Raw genomic sequence first — 21,401 nt, forward strand, 5'->3', positions numbered from 1 at the left:
TGTAGGGAGGAGGATCAGAAATTCTAATTCAAGGCTATCCTTGGCTACAAAGTGAATTTGAGGCCAGCCTGAATTATATAAGATCTTGTTTTTTTTCTTTTTTTTTTATTAAAAATTTCTGCCTCCTCCCCGCCTCCCATTTACCCCCTCCTCCCTCTACTCCCCCTCCCTCTCCTGTCCAGAGAGCAGTAAGGGTTCCCTGCCCTGTGGGAAGTCCAAGTTCCTCCCCACTCCATCCAGGTCTAGGAAGTTGAGCATCCAAACAGGCTAGCCCCTCTCCCCCAAAGCCAGTATGCTTAGTAGGATCCAAATCCAGTGTCATTGTCCTTGGCTTCTCAGCAGCCCTCATTGTCCGCCATGTTCAGGGAGACCGGTTTTATCCCGTGCTTTTTCAGTCCCAGTCCAGCTGGGCTTGGTAAGCTCCAGATAGATCGGCCCCACCAACTCAGTGGATGGGAGCACTCCTCGCAGTCCAGACTTCCTTGCTCATGTTTTCCCTCCTTCTGCTCCTCATTTGGACCGTGGGCGCTCAGTCCGGTGCACCAATGTGTGGCTCTGTCTCTATCTCCATCGCCAGATGAAGGTTCCCTCACGGTCCTGACTTTCTTTCTCATGTTCTCCCTCCTTCTGCTCCTCATCAGGACGTTGGGAGCTCAGTCCGGTGCTCCAATGTAGGGCTCTGTCTCTATCTCCATCCATTGCCAGATGAAGGTTCTATGGTGATATGCAAGATAATCATCAGTATGGCTATAGGATCTGGCCTTTTCCGACTCCCTCTCCTCAGCTGCCCACGGAACTAGCTGGGGGCATCTCCCTGGATACCTGGGAACCCCTCTAGAGTCAAGTCTCTTAATAATCCTAAGATGGCTCCCTTAATTAGGATATATGCTTCCCTGCTCCCATATCCACCCTTCCTATATCCCAAGCATCCCATTCCCCCAAGCTCCCCCTAACTTCCCCTTCACGCTTTTCTCTACCCATCTCCCCTTGCCCCCATCCCACCCCACTCCCAACTTCCCAATTTTTGCCCAGCAAACTTGTCTACTTCCAGTATCCAGGAGGATAACTATATGTTTTTCTTTGGTTTCACCTTCTTATTGTCTTTTCAAAGATCACGAATTATAGGCTCAATGTCCTTTATTTATGGTTAGAAACCAATTATGAGTGAGTACATTCCATGTTCATCTTTTTGGGTCTGGGTTACCTCATTCAGAATAGTGTTTTCTATTTCCATCCATTTGCATGCAAAATTCAAGATGTCATTGTTTTTTATCACTGAGTAGTACTCTAATATGTATATATTCCACAGTTTCTTCATCCATTCTTCCACTGAAGGGCATCTAGGTTGTTTCCAGGTTCTGGCTATTACAAATAATGCTGCTATGAACATAGTTGAACAAATGCTTTTGTAGTATGATTGGGCATCTCTTGGGTAAATTCCCAAGAGTGGAATTGCTGGGTCCAGGGGTAGGTTGATCCCGAATTTCCTGAGAAACCGCCACACTGCTTTCCAAAGTGGTTGTACAAGTGTGCATTCCCACCAGCAATGGATGAGAGTACCCCTTACCCCACATCCTCTCCAGCAAAGGCTATCATTGGTGATTTTGATTTTAGCCAATCTGACAGGTGTAAGATGGTATCTCAAAGTTGTTTTCATTTGCATTTCCTTGATAGCTAAGGAGGTTGAGCATGACCTTAAGTGTCTTTTGGCTATTTGGACTTCTTTTGTTGAGAATTCTCTGTTCAGTTCAGAGCCCCATTTTTTAAATGGGTTAATTAGCATTTTGAAGTCTAGTCTCTTGAGTTCCTTATATATTTTAGAGATCAGACCTTTGTCAGTTGCAGGGTTGGTGAAGATCTTTTCCCAGTCAGTAGGCTGTCTTTGTGTCTTAGTGACAGTGTCCTTTGCTTTACAGAAGCTGCTCAGCTTCAGGAGGTCCCATTTATTCAATGTTGCCATTAATGTCTGTGCTGCTGGGGTTATACGTAGGAAACAGTCTCCTGTGCCCATATGTTGTAGAGTACTTCCCACTTTCTCCTCTATCAAGCTCAGTGTGTTCAGATTCATATTGAGGTCTTTAATCCATTTGGACTTGAGTTTTGTGCATGGTGATAGATATGGATCTACTTTCATTCTTCTACAGGTTGACATCCAGTTATGCCAGCAGCATTTGTTGAAGATGCTCTCTTTCTTCCATTGTGTACTTTTGGTTCCTTTATCAAAAATCAGGTGTTCATAGGTTTGTGGGTTAAGATCTGGGTCTTCTGTTCGATTCCATTGGTCAACTTCTCTGTTTTTATGCCAATACCAAGCTGTTTTCAATACTGTAATAGAGTAATACTGTAAACTCTGTAATAGAGTTTGAAGTCAGGGATGGTAATGCCTCCAGAACTTCCTTTATTGTATAAGATTGTTTTGGCTATCCTGGGTTTCTTGTTTTTCCATATAAAGTTGATTATTGTTCTCTCAAGGTCTGTGAAGAATTTTGTTGGGACCTTGATGGGGATTGCACTGAATCTATAGATTGCTTTTGGTAGAATTGCCATTTTTACTATGTTGATCCTCCCAATCCACGAGCAAGGGAGATCCTTCCATTTTCTGGTATCCTCTTCAATTTCTTTCTTCAGAGAATTAAAGTTCTTGTCAAATAGCTCCTTCACTTCCTTGGTTAGAGTTACCCCAAGATATTTTATGCTATTTGTGGCTATCATGAAAGGTGATACTTCTCTGATTTCCCTCTCTGATTCCTTATCTTTTGTGTATAGGAGGGCAACTGATTTTTTGGAGTTGATCTTGTATCCTGCCACATTACTGAAGGAGTTTATCAGCTGTAAGAGTTCTTTGGTGGAGTTTTTTGGGTCGCTTATGTACACTATTATATCATCTGCAAATAACGAAAGTTTAACTTCTTCCTTTCCAATTCGAATCCCCTTGATACCCTTTTGTTGTCTTATTGCTATTGCTAGAACCTCATGCACCATATTCAAGAGATAAGGAGAGAGTGGACAGCCTTGTCTTGTTCCTGAATTTAGTGGGATGGCCTTGAGTTTCTCTCCGTTTAATTTGATGTTATCTGTCGGCTTGCTGTAAATAGCCTTTATTATATTTAGGAATGACCCTTGTATCCCTAATCTCTCCAAAGACCTTTATCATAAAGGGGTGTTGAATTTTGTCAAATGCATTTTCAGCATCTAATGAGATGATCATATGGTTTTTTTCCTTCAGTTTATTTATATGATGGATTACATTGATAGATTTCCGTATGTTGAACCAGCCCTGCATCTCTGGGATGAAGCCTACTTAATCGTAGTGGATAATTTTTCTAATGTGTTCTTGGATTTGGTTTGCCAGTATTTTATTGAGAATTTTTGCGTCAATGTTCATGAGTGACATTGGCCTATAATTCTCTTTCTTGGTTGAGTCTTTGTGTGGTTTAGGTATCAGGGTAAATGTAGCCTCATAAAAGGAATTTGGCAATGACTGTTCTGTTTCTATATTATGAAATACCTTAAGGAGTATAGGTATTAGATCTTCTTGGAAGTTCTGGTAGAATTCTGCATTGAAACCATCTGGTCCTGGGCTTTTTTTGGTAGGGAGGTTTTTGACAACAGTTTCTAATTCTTCACGACTAACAGGACTATTTAGATTGTTCACCTGGTCCTGGTTTAACTTTGGTATGTGGTACTTATCTAAAAAAAAATGTCCATTTCTTTTACATTTTCCAATTTTGTGGCATACAGGCTTTTGTAGTAAGATCTAATGATTCCCTGAATTTCCTCTGTGTCTGTGGTTATGTCCCCCTTTTCATTTCTGATCTTGTTAATTTGCGTGTTCTCTCTCTGCCGTTTGATTAGTTTGGCTAGGGGTTTGTCAATCTTGTTGATTTTCTCCAAGAACCAGTTTTTGGTTTCATTGATTCTTTGGATTGTTTTCTGTGTTTCTATTTTGTTGATTTCAGCCCTCAGTTTATTTCCAGTCTTCTACTCCTCCTAGGTGAATCTGCTTCTTTTTTTCCTAGAGCTTTCAGGTGTGCTGTTAAGTCTCTAATGAGTGCTTTCTCCATTTTCTTTACGTGGGCACTTAGTGCTATGAACTTTCCTCTTAGCACTGCTTTCATTGTGTCCCATAAGTTTGAGTATGTTGTGTCTTTGTTTTCATTAAATTCAAGGAAGACTTTAATTTCTTTCTTTATTTCTTCCTTGACCCAGGTGTGGTTCAGTAGTTGACTGCTCAGTTTCCATGAGTTTGTAGGCTTTCTGGGGGTAGCATTGTTGTTGAATTCTAATTTTAATCCATGGTGATCTGATAAGACACAGGTGGTTACTAATATTTTTTTGTAACTGTGGAAGTTTGCTTTGTTACCGAGTATATGGTCAATTTTCAAAAAGGTTCTGTGAGCCGAAGAGAAGAAGGTATATTCTTTCCTATTCAGGTGGAATGTTCTATAGATGTCTTTTAAGTCCATTTGGTTCATTACCTCCATTAAGTCTTTTAATTCTCTGTTAGGTTTCTGTCTGATTGACCTGTCCATTGGTGAGAGAGGAGTGTTAAAGTCTCCTACTATTAATGTGTGTGGTTTGATGGCTGCCTTGAGTTCTAGTAATTTTTCTTTTACATAAGTGGGTGCTTTTATATTAGGGGCATAGATATTCAGGATTGAGACTTCATTCTGAAAGATTTTTCCTGTAATGAGTATAAAGTGTCCCTTTCCATCTCTTCTGATTGATTTTAGTTTGAAGTCAACTTTGTTAGAAATTAGTATGGCCACACACACTTGTTTCTTAGGACAATTTGCTTGATAAACCTTTTCCCAACCCTTTACTCTGAGTAGGTGTCTGTCTTTGTGGTTGAGGTGTGTTTCTTGTAAACAGCAGAATGTTGGATCCTGTTTTCGTATCCAATCTCTTAGCCTGTGCCTTTTTATAGGTGAATTGAGTCCATTGATATTAAGTGATATTAATGACCAGTGGTTGTTAACTCCTGTCATTTTTTTTCTGGTAGTAGAGTTTGTGTGTTACCCTTCTTTGAGTTGTGCTGGTGAAGGGTCGCTAGATGTCTGAGCTATTGTGGGCATTGTTGGACTCCTTGGTTTGTGATTTTCCTTCTATTACTTTCTGCAAGGCTGGATTTGTGGCTATGTATTGTTTAAATCTGCTTTTGTCCTGGAATATCTTGTTTTCTCCATCGATGGTGAATGCAAGCTTTGCTGGGTATAGTAGTCTGGGCTTGCATCCATGTTACCTTAGTGTCTGTAGCACATCTATCCAAGACCTTCTGGCTTTCATGGTTTCCATTGAGAAGTCAGGTGTAATTCTGATAGGTTTCCCTTTATATGTTACTTGACCTTTTTCCTTTGCAGCTCTTAATATCTGTTCTTTATTCTGTATGTTTTGTGTTTTGATTATTATATGGCGTGGGGATGCTTTCTTTTGATCCAGTCTATTCGGTGTTCTGTAGGCTTATTGTATCTTCATAGGAACATACTTCTTTAGGTTGGGGAAGTTTTCTTCCATAATTTTGTTGAATATATTTTCTGGGCCTTTGAGTTGTAATTCTTCTTCTTCTACCCCAATTATTCTTAGGTTTGGTCTTTTCATGGTGTCCCAGATTTCCTGGATGTTTTGTGTTAAGAATTTGTTAGATTTGTTTAGTTCTTTAATCTGTGAATTTATTTCCTCTATAGTATCTTCAGAGTCCAAGATTCTTTCTTCCATCTCTTGTATTCGGTTGGAAATATTTGTCTCTGAAGTTTCTGTTCGTTTACTCAGAGTTTCCATTTCCAGTCTTCCCTCAGATTGTGTTTTCTTCATTACCTCCATTTCATTTATCAGGTCTTGTACTGTTTCCCTTACCTGTTTGATTGCTTTTTTTGTTTTTCTTGTTTTTCTTGGGTATCTTTGAGAGATTTATTTATTTCGTCTACCTTTTTGTTTGTCATCTCCATTTCTTTATGGCAGTTTTTTACCTCCTGTTTAAGGTCCTCTATTATTTTCATAAAGTACTGTTTAAGGTCAATTTCTTCTATTTCTTCTGGAGTAGGGTGTTCAATTCTTGTTGTTTCGGGATGTCTCGATTCTGGTGATGTCATGTTGCCTTTCATGTTGTTGGTGGAGTTCTTGCATTGGCGCCTGCCCATCTCTTCCTTCAAATGGAGCCAGGAGGGACTTGGTGTCTTAGACCAATCTTTGCTGTGACTGAATCTGGTTGTATCTCCTCAGTGCCGCCGGAGCAGGAGCTATTCCTTGCAGCACAATCTGAACAAGCCCGCACTCCCTTGCAGGAATCCTCAGACATGCCTGGAGGGCAGCCTCTCACCCCTTTGGGTGGATGGCCTTAGTCCAGGAGCAGGACACTTAAATACACTAGGGAAGACTTGGGAGAGGCAGGTACGTGAGAACCAAAGACCAAGATCTTGGTTTTTTATATTGATTTTTATTGAGCTCTACATTTTTCTCCGTTTTTCTCCGTGCCTCTCCCTTCACCTTCAACCCTCTCCCAAGGTACCCATGTTCCCAATTTACTCAGGAGATCTCGTATTTTCTACTCCCCATGTAGATTAGATCTATGTATATCTCTGTTAGTGTCCTCTTTTCTGTCTAGGTTCTATGGGATCATGATTTGTAGGCTGGTTTTCTTTGCTTTATGTTTAAAACCCACTTATGAGTGAGTACATGTGATAATTGTCTTTCTGGGTCTGGGTTACCTGACCCAAATTGATGTTTTCTAGCTCCATCCATTTCCTGCAAAATTCAAGATGGCTTTTTTTTTTTTTTTTTTTTTTTTTTTTTTTTTTTTTTTTTTTTTGCTGTGAAGTACTCCATTGTGTAAATGTACCACCTTTTCCTTATCCATTCGCTGGTTGAGGGGCATTTAGGTTGTTTCCAGGTTCTGGCGATGACAAACAAAGCTGCTATGATCATAGTTGAGCACATGTCCTTGTGGCATGATTGAGCATCCTTCGAATATATACCCCAAAGTGATATTACTGAGTCTTGAGGAAGGTTGTTTCCTAATTTTCTGAGAAATCGCCACACTGACATCCAAAGGGGTTGTACCAGCTTGCATCCCCACCAGCAATGCAGAAGTGTTCCCTTTTCCCCACAACCTCTCCAGCATAAGTTGTCATCAGTGTTTTTGATCTTGGCCATTCTTACAATGTGTAAGAGTTGTTCTTACAGGTCTTAGAGTTGTTTTGAATTGAATTTTCTGTTGACTAAAGATGTTGAGCATTTCCTTAAGTGTCTTTCAGCCATTTTAGAATCCTCTGTTGTGTGTTCTCTGTTTAGGTCTGTACTCGATTTTTATTGGATTATTTGTTATTTTGATGACCAATTTCTTGAGTTCTTTGAATATTTTGGAGATCAGACCTCTGTCTGATGTGGGGTTAGTGGTGATCTTTCCTATTCTGTAGGCTATCATTTTGTCTTGTTGACCATGTTCTTTGCTTTACAGGAGCTTTTCAGTTTCAGGAGGTCCCATTTGTTAACTGTTTCTCTCAGTGTCTGTGCTACTGGGGTTATATTTAGTAAGTGGTCTCCTGTGCTAATGTGTTCAAGTGTACTTCCCACTTTCCCTTCTATGACGGTCGGTGTGGCTGGCTTTATGTTGAGATCTTTGATTCACTTGGACTTGAGTTTTCTGCATGGTGATAGATATGGATCTATTTTCATTCTTCTACATGTTGATATCCAGTTATTCCAGAACCATTTGTTAAATATATTTTCTTTTTTTGTTTGATAGTTTTTTGTTTCATTGTCAAAAATCAGGTGTTCAAAGGTGTGTGCATTAATATCTGGGTCTTCAATTCAGTTCCATTGGTTCTCCAGTCTGTTTTTATGCCAATACAGGCTGTTTTCAGTACTGTAGCTCTGTAGTGGAGTTTGAAGTCAGGGATTGTGATGCCTCCAGAAGTTCTTTTATTGTACAGGATTGTTTTGGCTATCCTGTTTTTTGCCCTTCCATATGAAGCTGAGTACCATTATTTCAAGGTCTGTAAAGAATTTTGCAGAGATTTTGGTGCATTGCATTGAATCTGTAGATTGCTTTTGGTAAGAGTGACATTTTTACTATGTTAATTCTGCCTACCTAAAAGCATGGGAGATCTTTCCACTCTCTGGTATCTTCTTCAGTTTCTTTCTTCAAAGATTTAAAGTTCTTGTCATACAAGTTTTCCACTTGTTTGGTTAGAGTTACTCCGAGATATTTTTTGCTATTTGTGGCTATTGTGAAGGATGATGTTTCTCTGATTTCTTATTCAGCCCATTTTTATCATCTGTGTACATGCAGTCTACTGATTTTTTTTAGTTAATCTTGCATCCTGCTACATTACTGAAAGTGTTTATGAGTTGTAGACGTTCCTTGGTAGAATTTGGGGGGGGGTCATTTATGTAAACTATCATATCATCTGCAAATACCGAGAGTTTGACTTCTTCTTTTCTGATTTTATCCCCTTGATCTCCTTTTGTTGTCTTATTACTCTTGCTAGGACCGTAAGAATTATAATGAATAGGTATGGAGAGAGTGGACAATCTTGTCTTGTTTCTGATTTCAGTGGGATCGCTGAGAATTACTCTCCATTTAGTTTGATGTTGGCTGTTGGCTTGCTGTACATTGCCTTAATTATGTTTAGGTATGTTCCTTGTATTTCTGTTCTCTCCAAGACCTTTATCATGAAGGGATGTTGTATTTTGTCGAAAGCTTTCAGCATCCAATAAGATGATCATGTGGTTTTTACTTTTCAGTTTGTTTATATAGTGGATTACATTGACAGATTTTCATATGTTGAACCATCCCTGTATCTCTGGGATGAAGCCAACTTGATCATGGTGGATGATTTTTCTGATATGTTCTTGGATTCAATTTGCCAGTATTTTATTTAGTATTTTTGCAACAATATTCATGAGTGAGATTGGTCTGTAATTTTCTTTCTTAGTAATTTCTTTATGTGGTTTGGGTATCAGGGTAATTATAGCCTCATAAAAAGAGTTTGGCAGTGTTCTTTGTGTTTCTCTTATGTGGAATAATTTGAGGAATATTGGTATTAGTTCTTATTTGAAAATCTTGCAGAATTCTGAGTTGAAATTATCTGGTCCAGGGCTTTCTTTGGTTAGGAGACTTTTGATGACTGTTTCTATTTCTTCAGCAGTTATGGGTCTGTTTAATTTGCTTACCTGGTCTTGATTTAATTTTGGTAAGTGATATTTATCCAGAAAGTTGTCCATTTCCTTTATGTTTTCCAGCTTTGTGGAGTATAGCTTTTGAAGTATGACCTGATGATTCTCTGCATTTCCTCCATGTCTGTTGTTATGTCCCCTTTTTCATTTCTGATTTTGTTAATTCAGATATTCTCTCTCTGCCTTTTGGTTAGTTTGGATAAAGGTTTGTCTATTTTGTTGATTTTCTAAAAGAACCAACTCTTTGTACTCATTGATTCTTTGTATTGTTTTCTTTGATTCTATTTTGTTGATTTCAGTTCTCAATTTGATTATCTCCTGCTGTCTAGTTCTCTTGGGTGAGCTTCTTTTTGTTCTAAAGGTTTCAAATGTTCTGTTAATCCACTAGTGTGGGATTTTTCCATCTTCTCTATGTATGCTTTTAATGCTATAAACTTTCCTCTTAACAGTGCTTTCATTGTGTCCCATAAATTTGGGTATGTTGTGTGGTTATTTTCATTGAATTTTAGGAAGGATTTAATTTTACCCTTTATTTCTTCCTTGACCCATTGATGATTCAGGTGAGCATTGTTTGATTTTCATGTGTTTGTGGGCTTTCTAGAACTAGTATTGCTGTTGACTTCTAGTTTTGAGCTATGGTGATCTGATAAGATACATGGGATTATTCCAGATTTTATGTATTTGTTGAGGTTTGTTTTATTTCTGAGTATGTGGTCAATTTTTGAGAAGGTTCCATGAGGTGCTGAGAAGAAGGTATATTCTTTTCTGTTTGGATGGAACATTCTACAGATGTGTTTTAAGTTCATTTGAGTTATAACATCTGTTATTTCCCTTTTATCTCTCTTAATTTTTTGTCTGACTGACCTGTCCAGTGGTGAGAGAGGAGTGTTGAAGTCTCCTACTATTAGTGTGTGTGATTTAATGTATGATTTAAGCTTTAGAAGTGTTTCTTTTCCAAATTCAAGGCTATCCTTGGCTACAAAGTGAACTCGAGGCCATCCTGAACTTATTAAGATCTTGTTTTTTAAAAAAAAAAAGAAGAGAAGAAAACTGTTATAACAACACAAGGAAAACAAACATCATAATATAGAGAAAATTGATAAATATTTATTTCTGTTATTTTTTAAATTCCTGTGTATGCGTGTGTGACCTAGTGAGGGGATGTCACATGTGTGTGGATGCCCAGAGGACAGAACACAGTGTCAGATCCTTTGGAGATGAACTCCAGGTGGTTGTGAGCCACATGAGTGGATGCTGGGAACTGAACCTGGGTCCTCTGGAAGAAGAGCAAATGCTCTTAACTGCTGAGCCAGCTTTCCAGACTTTACAGTGAAATTTTTAACCAATCATGAAAGCTTTGTTTGAAGACCAAGAACAAAGTCCTAAATTATCTCCACTGGGTGTCACTTGTCCCCACCAATAGGCAGAGACACTGGCTATGGTAATAGATGAAATGAACTAGATGTTGTAACACTGTCTTACTTTGAATTGTTTTTAAGATTGAATTGTTTTGAAGAGAAAGTATCTCTAAGCATCCTCCAAGAACATGTCTTGGTGTGTTGTGACCACCAAGTGATGCAACTGAAACAAAAATATATTTATTTTTATTTCATGTGCATTGGTGTTTTACCTCCATATATGTCTATATGAGAGTGTAGGATCCCCAGGAACTGGAGTTACAGATAGTTATTAGCTGCCATGTGGGTTTTTGGAATTGAACCTGAGTCATCTGGAAGAGCAGTCAGTGCTCTTACCCACTAAGCCATCGCCCCAGCCCCACAATTGGACCTTTTCACCTGGACATGCTGCTGCAGCATGTTCCCACAGGCTAAGCTGAGCAAAGCTAAACATCATTTTAACAGTTGAATATTGATTTTTTTTCTTAAAACAGTGTTATATAACTCACACTTCACACTTCAAGTGGGCACAGCAGTGTTTTCTGTATATTCACTAAAAATAAACATGGGAGGTCTTGGAGTTGGGGCTCATGTAGGAATAATTCTTGCAGTGTAAGCATGAGTTTGTGTGTGTGTGTGTGTGTGTGTGTGTGTGTGTGTGTGTGTGTGTAACCACATTCAACCATTACTGCAATCTAACTATAGTGCACTCTAATTCCATTAGAAAGAAATTTGTACTCATTAACAGTTACTCTTAATTTATGCACCTGCTCACCCCACCCCTCCTAGCTCTAGAGAACATCCAGTCTAATCTGTTGTTTGTTTTTTAATTTTCTTTATGAACCAGGTCTTAGTACATGGCTCTGTTTGATCTGGAAGTTGCAGTGTGGACCAGGCTGGCATTGATCTACATTCCTCTGACTCCTGAGTGCTGGGATTAAAGGCATGTGCCACCACATCTGGCTCTACAGATTCACCTGTTCTTGAGATTTCATAAAATGAAATAATATATTTGTGTCTTCTGTGACCTGTTTCCTTCACTGATGAGAATTCTTTCAAGGTTTGCCTGCCCTGCAGCGTGTATCAGTACTTCATCCCTCTTAGTGGCTGCATAATATCCTATTAGATGAAGATGCATTTGTTTTTCCCAGCCAATGGACCTTTGAATTGTTTCCACTATGACTTTTATGAGTTTTGTTTCTCTGAACATTAATCACAACATGTACAAGCAACTGTTGTCTTCCTTTGCCAAGCCCAGTGGCTCAAATGTAGTCATGGTTGATGAATGCCTTTACTAAGAATTTGAAAGGAATCTTTGGTTTTGTCTTTAAGACTCATGTCGTTGTCAACTCCATTCCCTCGGATCTTGTGCTCAACAAAGGACCACTTTCTAAGGCCTTACTGGAAAAGGCTGGGCCAGAACTCCAGAAGGAACTGAATGAAGCAGGACAAGGGGTCTCTGTCAAGGCAGGCACAATCCTACAAACCAGTGGCTGTAACCTGAACTGCCACCACGTATTTCACGTGGTCGTTCCACCATGGAAAGTCAACCACAGTGCACAGTCACTGAAGGTAGGACCCAGCTTTACATTCTCCAGGACATGGGGTAGCTCTCTGGACTCCCCTACAGCACACCACAGCTAGTCCCTGTCTGCTTCTTTTCTGGGACAGCATCATGAGTTGGCAGGTCCCATACCATGGCCATTTCTTTTCGATTGTAGATGACTTCTTGTAGGTCATAGTTCATATAGGCCATAGTTAGAAATGTAAGTTAGTTATTGTGCTCAGCAATTACTGATGGTCAGGGAAGGGTTGGGGGAATATACTACATTTACTGAGGAAAGGTAAGGTGAGGGCTTGAAGCTGGGGGACAGTGATAGACTGGGACGGCTGTGGTTTCCCCTCTTTGCTTATGGTGGAGGGAGTCTGTGCTCTTGTAAGGGTGTCCACGTTCTCTTTCTCATTTCTTCCCCTCAGTTTCCCCCTCACACAGCTGCTAACTTTTGTTGAAAGCACAATAGAGTGGACAGTGCTCCCAGGACAAGCTGCTTTCTTTTTAGGGTCCCCCCTTTCTAAAGAAGACGTTTAAGGAACTGCTCTGTGCTTTTCAGATCATGAAAAACATCATCAGAGACTGTCTAGGAACCGCCGAGGCACTGTCTCTGCAATCAATTGGATTTCCAGCAATAGGAACAGGAAATCTGGGGTTTCCTAAACCCGAATTTGCTAAATTGATAATTTCAGAAGTGCTCAAATTTAGTAGCAAGAACCAACTGAAAACTTTACAGGAAGTTCAGTTTCTGCTGCACCCAAAAGACTTGGAAAACATTCAGGTACAGACTTGGCTTGCTTCTGATCTCTTTGCCAACTGCAGTACTGGACCTGTGTTCTTCTATGTCTTCTTGGTCTAATAGGAGGTTTGTTTCATGTGTTTTCAGCACAGGAGACGGTGCTGACTGGCTCTACGTTGCATGACAAATTTCAAGAAAAAATATAAACAGAAAAAAAATTTCTTATTCTGGAAAGTTTCAAATACCCACAAAAGTCCATAAACCAACCCAATGAAGTTCTATCTGTTATTCAGCCTCAACTGCTATTGCCTTGTGGCTGGGTGTCTAATTTTTTTCTCACATGTAATGTTGACACATGATTCTGTCTCTAAACAATTCACCAATTCATTTTGAACTTAACCTTACCACTAAAATACACCCTGAAATAGCAGTCATTCCTTTATGTGGTCAACGATAGAGTTAATGTTTGAGGTTACAGCTGTGTCATGAATGCCTCTCCATCTCTCCATCCTTATGTCTGGATCAGAATCAGATAAGTAAGGCTCACACAGTGTAATACCCATTATAGAATCAGACAGGTAAGGCTCACACATTGTCGTATTCATTACAGAATCAGATAAGTAAGGCTCACACATTGCAATAACCATTGTTTTGTATCAGTCTATGGGGTTGCCTGTCCTTTGGACATAGAAATGTTAATACATAATATCAAGGCACATTTATGGCATTATCAATCTGAAAATTCCAGGATGAGATGCAGATGATCCAGCTGCCATTTCTGGAAATGTAATTAATTACAAGTGAAGGATATGGTTGAACACATCCCCATGTGACTTAGGACACTTGGACCAGAAATACTAGAATCATCCTCGGTCACAGTGTGTCAAATCAGCTACAGCAATGTAGTCTGACTCTAAGGCCTGATTTCTGTTCTCCATGTCTTTGTAATCCAGTAGAACACATGACCTTAGTGTTAGAATAGTTTCCACAATGTCACAGTAAAGGTTTCAGCCCACAGATGTCTGTGGATGGGGCTGTTGGAATGTTTGGGTCCTATGTCATTATTATCCAGATCTAGACACTTCCTATAAATTCATGGAAGCAAGCACAGGGAACCTACATTCTAATCGGGCAGCCAAAGCTCCTGACACCTTCAGCTTGGACTGTGCAAGCACAGTGATGTTTGTTTGTTTACTTAGGTTATTTTTATACATGATCTGGTTAAGTAGTTCAGACTGTTAACACTTACGTCAATCCTCCTGTATCGGCTTCCAGAATACTGAGATTGTAAGTATGTATGCACTTTCCCACCTGTTAAGAGTTTTAAATAGCTTCCCTGAGACATCATGGTGAAAGGTGATGTGGGCATTTTTGTAGCATATGCTCTCCCTTTTAGAAATCAGAATTACTTTACAAATTTAGGTTTCTGTACACGAACTGAGCAGGAGGTGGAGGTGCTAAGATATTTATGTGATATGAATGTTTGCATGAATAGGGATGAATCCTATCTCATAGACTTGACTCTCCCAATTTTTACTTGGAAATGTTGTTTTCTCTTTCTCTCTCACCCCCACCCTCTCTCTCTCTCTCTCTCTCTCTCTCTCTCTCTCTCTCTCTCTCTCTCTCTCTCTCTCTCTCTCTCTCTGTGTGTGTGTGTGTGTGCCTTTCTCAGTTTTTTGAGACAGGGAAGACAGTCCACACATTATGGAATGCCATAATCAAAAGTAAGAAACCCAGGTTTCCATGAGTGTCTTCAGACAAAGGTCGGTACAGCTACAAGCTCTCACAGAGCACCAAGTGCAGAGATTCCAGAGAGACAACATTTCTTCAAGGTTTAAACAGTCTCAACCTAATTTCCCAGCCTCTACCAACCAACACAAACCTAGCAAGGCTTTGCTGAAATATGTTACTAAAAACCAGGCCCAACGGCTTTACTATACATATCACTACACCTATGCGTACAGAATCAGAAGCACCAAGATGCAAACTCACTGATCGCATAGGGAGTATAATGGTTAAAACTGTGTTTGTATTTCCAGGCATTTTCAGATGAATTTAACAAAAGGAGTCATGGAAATCCAAGTGACACCCAAGGTACAGTAAAGTGTTTAAGTTGACCAGTGACTTCTTGTTACTAAGTAACTGTTCAATGACAGGGAAAGGATGATGGTGATCATTTCTTTGATAAGTCAAACTCTGGAACATATTAAATGATATTCCATGAATGTGAGTATAAAAGACAGTGGCCTGTTTATGGGACTTGGGGCAAAGAGAAAAGGTGGGCCAGATTATATAGTCTGTACAGTGGGATTTTCAAATGACTGACGAGACTACCATCTCCACTGTGATGTGTATTTCCCAAGATACATTTTAAGAGACAATGCAAGCCAACACTTCTCTGTCAAATGTGGCTTTCTGTTTCTGAGTTCATCTTGTTTGGAATTCACTGGAGCTTTGATATGAAGCGAGGTTTTACCATGTTGCCCAGGACGGCCCCAAACTCCCGAATTCAAGCTATACTTCTATTCCAGCTCAGAGCCAGGGCCACAGTAAAAGACAGTCAATACAGTGATAGAGCAGCCTGCAGCCTCAGCTATTCTTGCTTCTGATGACTTGGTGCCTAATTCTGTCTTTTATTCTCTTCGGGCAGGGTTTTATGGGAGTCTCTGCAGCCCTACATTAGGAGTGCATGAAATGTATATTGGCCCAATACTCTTCCAAGTGGCCACAGGGAACATCGCCAAAGAAGTGGCAGATGTGATTGTCAATTCAACATCAAACACATTTGATCTCAAATCAGGTACTTAGTGAGATGGATTCTGTCTCATGCAAGAATCAGTGTGGTAGATCTTATGAAGAGGTGTTTCTATAGACAAAACAGTTTGTTGACTTGGGCTTGTTCCTGTTAACTAATATCTTTAAAGTTAATTCAATGGGCTTTCTTACAACTGGCAACATTTTGAAAATGTCTCCTCTGTCCTTACTGCTCTTTGATGGAGTGTATTGAGACACAGAGGCATTTTTCTGGTCAGATCACGGTCTTGATTTTCTCATGTAGGAGTCTCCAAAGCAATTTTGGAAGGTGCAGGACCAAGTGTGGAAAACGAATGTTCTGTCTTGGGTAAGGAACGATGCTGCTTCTTGGAGCCAGATTGGAAGAGGAAGATTGACTGTGGGAGGCAGTGAGGAAACTGAGGAAGGGCCTTGGGCTGGAAGGAAAATGTATTAATCTGGTTTGTTTTTTGGTTTTCTTTTATTTTGAGACCCATGTATTCATCTTAAGATCATATATTTTATGAAGGAATTCCATATGGAAGAAAGTAAAAAGTGGAAGGTTATCAAATTTCATGATATATAGTATTTCATGAACTTTTAATTCATAAAATGTGTCCTCATGGAATCAGACATCTTGCTTTCTCCAAGCGCAGGTCAGCATCTGACTCTGAGTCTGCTCCTGTTTCACAGCTCAGCAGAACAACAATGAGTACATAGTCACTGAAGGTGGATCACTGAGATGCAAGAGTATTATTCACGTTGTTGGTGGGAATGATGTGAAGAGATCAGTTTCCTGTGTTTTGGAAGAATGTGAACAACGGAACTACTCATCCATTTGCCTACCAGCCATTGGCACAGGTCTGTAGCCACAGGATGTCAAGGTTCCATTCCAAAGTGTCAACTTCCCCATGGATTTGGTGCTCACTGGGTCTGGGTGATGACAGGGACACCTTCCCTAGGAGTAGACAGTTTCCTCACTCCAAGGCACCCCGTCCACTAGGGACTGAGCAAAGCCTGTGGGTTCTTTAAGAAAGAGGAAAATGAGCAGGGTGCATTTATGTGCACCTGTGGCCCCAATGATGGGAAGGACAGAGGTAGGAGGAGTGACCTGTATGCCCACAATTGTTGTCTTCAAGGTTAGTCAAAGGCATCTGCTGTAATTTCCTGCCCCAGTGGTGGGCGCCATTAACAGGGATAATCTAGATGGGCTCTCAGTTGATCAAACCAGCTTTCCCAGGAGACTTTTACACTGCCTGTCATGTGACTTTGGAGATGCCATTCACTTTGGGCTGTTCCACAGTCTTACCTTGCCAGTGGGTTCCAGGGCTTGAGAAACACGATCTGGAACATGTCAAAGCAGGATCTAGTCAGCAGCTGCTTTGAATTCTTCTGGGCAGCAAAAACAATACAGAGTACGGGGAAGAAAGACATCCCAGAGGCTCAGGGTAACTAATATGCCTAGAATTGTAGACTATAACAAGTATCTTACAGTTTGGGGTACCTTAGAATTACCTTAGTTTGAATCAGGTCCCCAGAGGTAGCTGGGAGAATCTCAACACATGCATAAAATCTACCAGAGGCTCAGATTGTCTCTGTAAAGACCATGTTGTTTTTTCAAGGTGTATTATCTTTATTTCCTGCCTTTTATGATCTTATGAAAACTCTCATAAATCAAGGGAGGAAAGCCACCTGGACTCTGTAATGGGAGGGGAGTGACCCTGGGAACCCAGATCCGCTGAAAAGGACAGATGTGAATGTCACAAATCAGAATGGGTTTCAAGGGCTTTACCTGGAGCATTGACCTGTGGACAGCATGGAACAGAAACTCCTCCCCACTGTGTCTAGGATGTCAAAACTATTTGATGACATGATGTTAGAGAACTATACAGAGATTAAAGTAGAACCAGGCATTTTTCTTTCCTGTGACATCTTGAATTCCTTGTTTAGGTCACAGCCTTTTGCAGGTGGATCTTAACCTTGTCTTGTGTGTGTGTGTGTCTGTGTGTGTGTGTGTGTGTGTGTGTGTATGTATGTATGTTTTTAAAGGAAGTGCACAACAGGACCCAGATACAGTTGCTAAAGCCATAATGGATGCCATTGAAGAATTTATCCAGAAACCATCAGTGCAGGCTGTGAAGAAAGTCAAAGTTGTTATCTTCCAGCCTCATATCCTGGATGTATTTTATGATAACATGAAAGACAGAGAAGGTTCCCCGGCTCTTCCCCAGCCGTCTCTACTGTCTAGGATCACCTGTGAGTTGTTCACTTTTATCAAATACATATTCCTCACTTTGATGCTGAGGGGAGTAAAAGAAAAATTAATTTTCATTTTCTCTTTAGCCTTTTTTGGCTTTTCAAAGCCCACTCCCCCCAAACAGAACACCCTGTTTTTGGAGAAGAAAATAGAGCAGACAGTTTTCCAGGTATGTGGCATAGATGAAGACAGTGTGGAACGTACAATCTCCTGGATACAGAACCTGATCACCCAGGAGCAGCTTTTCCATCGCAGTGATGATGAGTGTGTCAGAGACTTTGGAGAGAAGGAGTACAAGAAGCTGAATGAGCTACAGGAGAGACTGAATATCACCATTGAGATAGACCAGAAGACACCTTTGATTAAAGTTGCAGGAATTAGCAGAGATGTGATAAGAGCTAAAGATGAAATTGAAAACCTGATCAAGAGCATCCGATTGGCTAAAGAGAAGGAAAGCCAGGCAGACTATGTCTTCACATTCGTGGAATGGCGGTATATTGTCAAGAACGTCACATACTGTTTTGACAAAATAGCTACCATGCAGTTGGAAAATGCACGGCAGGCAAAGCACATGAGCACTGTTGTGAAAATTAATAATCAGGACTTCACAGTGAACTTGAGGATGAACACGGCCACGGGCCCTCAAGGACAGAGTGTCACAGTTCAGCGCATCTTAAAAGATGAAGGTAAGTTACATGCTCATGGGTGTCAGTCATTGCCCCAACTCTGATTTTTACATTATTTTAGAAACACAGCAGGGTTTTGTTGTTGTTGTTGATGTTTGTTTTTGGTTTTTGAGACTGGGTTTTCCTGTGTAAGAGCTTTAGCTCTCCTGGAACTAGCTCTTTTTAACCAGGCTTGCCTCAAACTCACAGAGATCCTACCTATATCTCTCTAGTGATGGAATTAAAGGTGTGAGCCACCACCCGGCTTGTTTTAACAATGTTTTGTTATTTAGCCTTTGCTGGCCTGGGACTCTTTTGTTTTGTTTTTGAGGTAGTGTTTCACTAATAGCCATGGCTGATCTTGAACATAGACCAGGCTGGGTTCAAATTCAGAGATTTGCCTGCTTCTGCCTCCCAAATGGTTTGATTAAAGGCATGAGCCACACGTGCTCTGTTACATTAAATTTTAAAGTAGTTAAAAATTCAAATAACACTAGTAGAATAATTTAAAGATCTTGGTCTCTAAGTTTCTAGAGCATATACTATGGCCAGAAAAATAGATCATGGATGAGCCCAACAGCCCAAGATGAACCATCCTAACTGTAACAACGGTTAGCCTTGCATTTTCCATCTGGCCGTTGATACTGGGTCAGTTCTTCTGGTGAAATAATGGCTGTCTGAGGCATAGGTAGAAAAAAATCATCTCAGAAGAAAAGCTGCCCAAGGTTCTCAAGAACACAAAAGTGAAGAAGAGGACAGACTTGTTAGAGTTGGCCTCTGTGTCCATGATGATGACCAAGGGAAGACCCCAATTTTATTCCCATATTCTTCTCTTTCCTGTGCCAAAGGTTCCTGGGTACCAGGCCAGGTCATGGCCTACAGGTTCCCTCTAGATCTGATCCCCAGGAAGGGAGTGTCTGTCTTGTGTAGGCTGACAATTCCACCACATGAGTCCCCCTTGGCTTCCCACAGACTATATTCATCTTCTGTGGGACCAGTATGAATGAACTCCCAGACCCTAAGCAACCCTGGAAGAATGACATATAATATGTGGTGTTCTACAGCCTGCCACAGACAAACCCTAGCACCCACCTACCTACCTCTTAAGGATGGAGTGAGGCAAATGAGAAAATACATGTAGACTGCCCTCCAGTGGTACAAACTCATGAATGTGCAAATGATAGAGATTGTTCAGAACAGATTAGTAATGAATTTGTTAAATCACATCAGAGTAGAGGCTGTGCACTAAATGAAGGTGAGTTACAGCATGTAGTCAGTTCTCACACCTTAGCAAGACCAAAACAGGAGTAGGTAGAGAGGCTCCATCCCTAGGAAACCCTAACTCAGTACATCGATGGCTTTTGTCTTCTTCTGGAGAGAGTGCTGGGAAACAAGTCTCATATGTATCAGACAAGAGATCTACCACTGCGCTGTCTCACCTTAAATCACCCTCCTCTACTAAACGAGTTTTCCATCTTATCCTGATACCAAAGGTCCAAGCTCCTTGATTTTAACAACATCCTTTTAGAAAGATAAGGGATTTCTTGCATATACAGAATTATGAGAAAATACACAAGAGGGAGGGAGGCAGGTTTTGTCAAAGCATACTGGAAATGAACACAGGAGCCCTCAGATGTCTATTTTGCAGCTGAAATCCCTTCAAACTGGAGTGACATGAGGCAGAAGAAATTGCTTGTGGTCAGTCTGCAAACCAATGATCCTGAGTATATCATGGTGGCAAACACGTTCCACCAGACCTGCCGAAACTTCATCATAGAGAAGGTAAGTCGGGTGCTGAGTTTTCTAATGGAAAAGTTACATAGTTATATAAGTGATATAACCCATGTTCCCGGATAAACCCACTCATATATGGGTCTGTAGAGGTGGCCCATGGGTCAAGATTTTGTTTTGTGCTCTCAGAGGACCCCAAGTTCCAAGTTTGGTTTCCAGACCCACATCAGGTAGCTTACAACAGCCTGAAACTGTGGCACCTATCTAGCCAACCTAACTTGGTGCATTATCTCCAGACCAGTAAGACAGCCTTGTCTCTGTGTGTGTTTGTGTGTGTGCATGCGTGTGTTCCTGTGTGCATAGGTGTGGAGGAGGGGTAGAGTGAAGAGACTGTGCACACCTGTAGAAGTCAGACTGTAACTTTGTGGAGTCAGTGTCCTTCCAACTTTAGGGATCGAACTCAGGTTGCCATATTCTTCCTGAGCTGTCTTATCAGTTCTAAAAATATTTCTGAACATAGGACGCTGTCACTTGGCACTGAATTTGTTCTAGTAGAATTTTTGCTCATGAAAGACAAAGACAGTAGCTGGCTATCACTTGGCAAGGGCTCTTGTGTTCCAGAATAACTTAATACTTTTTTTTAATTTATAGATCGAAAGGATCCAGAATCCAGCTCTCTGGAGGAGATACCAGGCAAACAAAAAAATCATGGATGAAAAGAACGGCCATGAAAGAAATGAGAAACAACTCTTCCACGGGACGGAGGCTAGCTCTATTCTACATGTCAACAGCCACGGATTTAACCGCAGCTACGCTGGGAAGAATGGTGAGGAAAGATGCAGTCAGTTTCCCCAAATGGGCTGCTGACTTGGAACCACCCTGGGCTCCGTTCACTGTGTTCTTCCCATTGTGGTAGTAAATGGTGATAAATTTCAATTTCACCCCAACGGCTTGACAAACTCTTTTAAGAGGAAAAGTAATAATAACAATGATGATGATTAAGGAAATATTCATATTTTCTAGTCGATCATTCCTTTCACATTAGCTGACATAGTGGGCTAATAAGTTGATTTATATGCTACATTGAACTCCTTTGATATGTCTTTCTCTTTGC

The 21,401-nt window shown here is 40.5% G+C and overlaps 1 protein-coding gene across 1 annotated transcript in view; it reads left to right on the forward strand.

The window, feature by feature from the left end:
• Positions 1-21,401, forward strand: part of LOC119825694 (protein mono-ADP-ribosyltransferase PARP14-like) — a 45,734-nt gene that overhangs the window by 22,045 nt on the left and 2,288 nt on the right. Inside the window, exons 7-16 of the mRNA XM_038346735.2 lie at positions 11,904-12,143; positions 12,683-12,904; positions 14,902-14,956; positions 15,513-15,662; positions 15,921-15,983; positions 16,328-16,495; positions 17,684-17,890; positions 17,978-18,577; positions 20,205-20,338; positions 20,939-21,113. Coding sequence (XP_038202663.1) covers positions 11,904-12,143; positions 12,683-12,904; positions 14,902-14,956; positions 15,513-15,662; positions 15,921-15,983; positions 16,328-16,495; positions 17,684-17,890; positions 17,978-18,577; positions 20,205-20,338; positions 20,939-21,113 — 2,014 coding nt within the window. The remainder of the gene's footprint in view (positions 1-11,903; positions 12,144-12,682; positions 12,905-14,901; positions 14,957-15,512; positions 15,663-15,920; positions 15,984-16,327; positions 16,496-17,683; positions 17,891-17,977; positions 18,578-20,204; positions 20,339-20,938; positions 21,114-21,401) is intronic.

This window comes from Arvicola amphibius, chromosome 10 (assembly GCF_903992535.2).
Source record: "Arvicola amphibius chromosome 10, mArvAmp1.2, whole genome shotgun sequence".
Lineage (NCBI taxonomy): Eukaryota > Metazoa > Chordata > Mammalia > Rodentia > Cricetidae > Arvicola > Arvicola amphibius.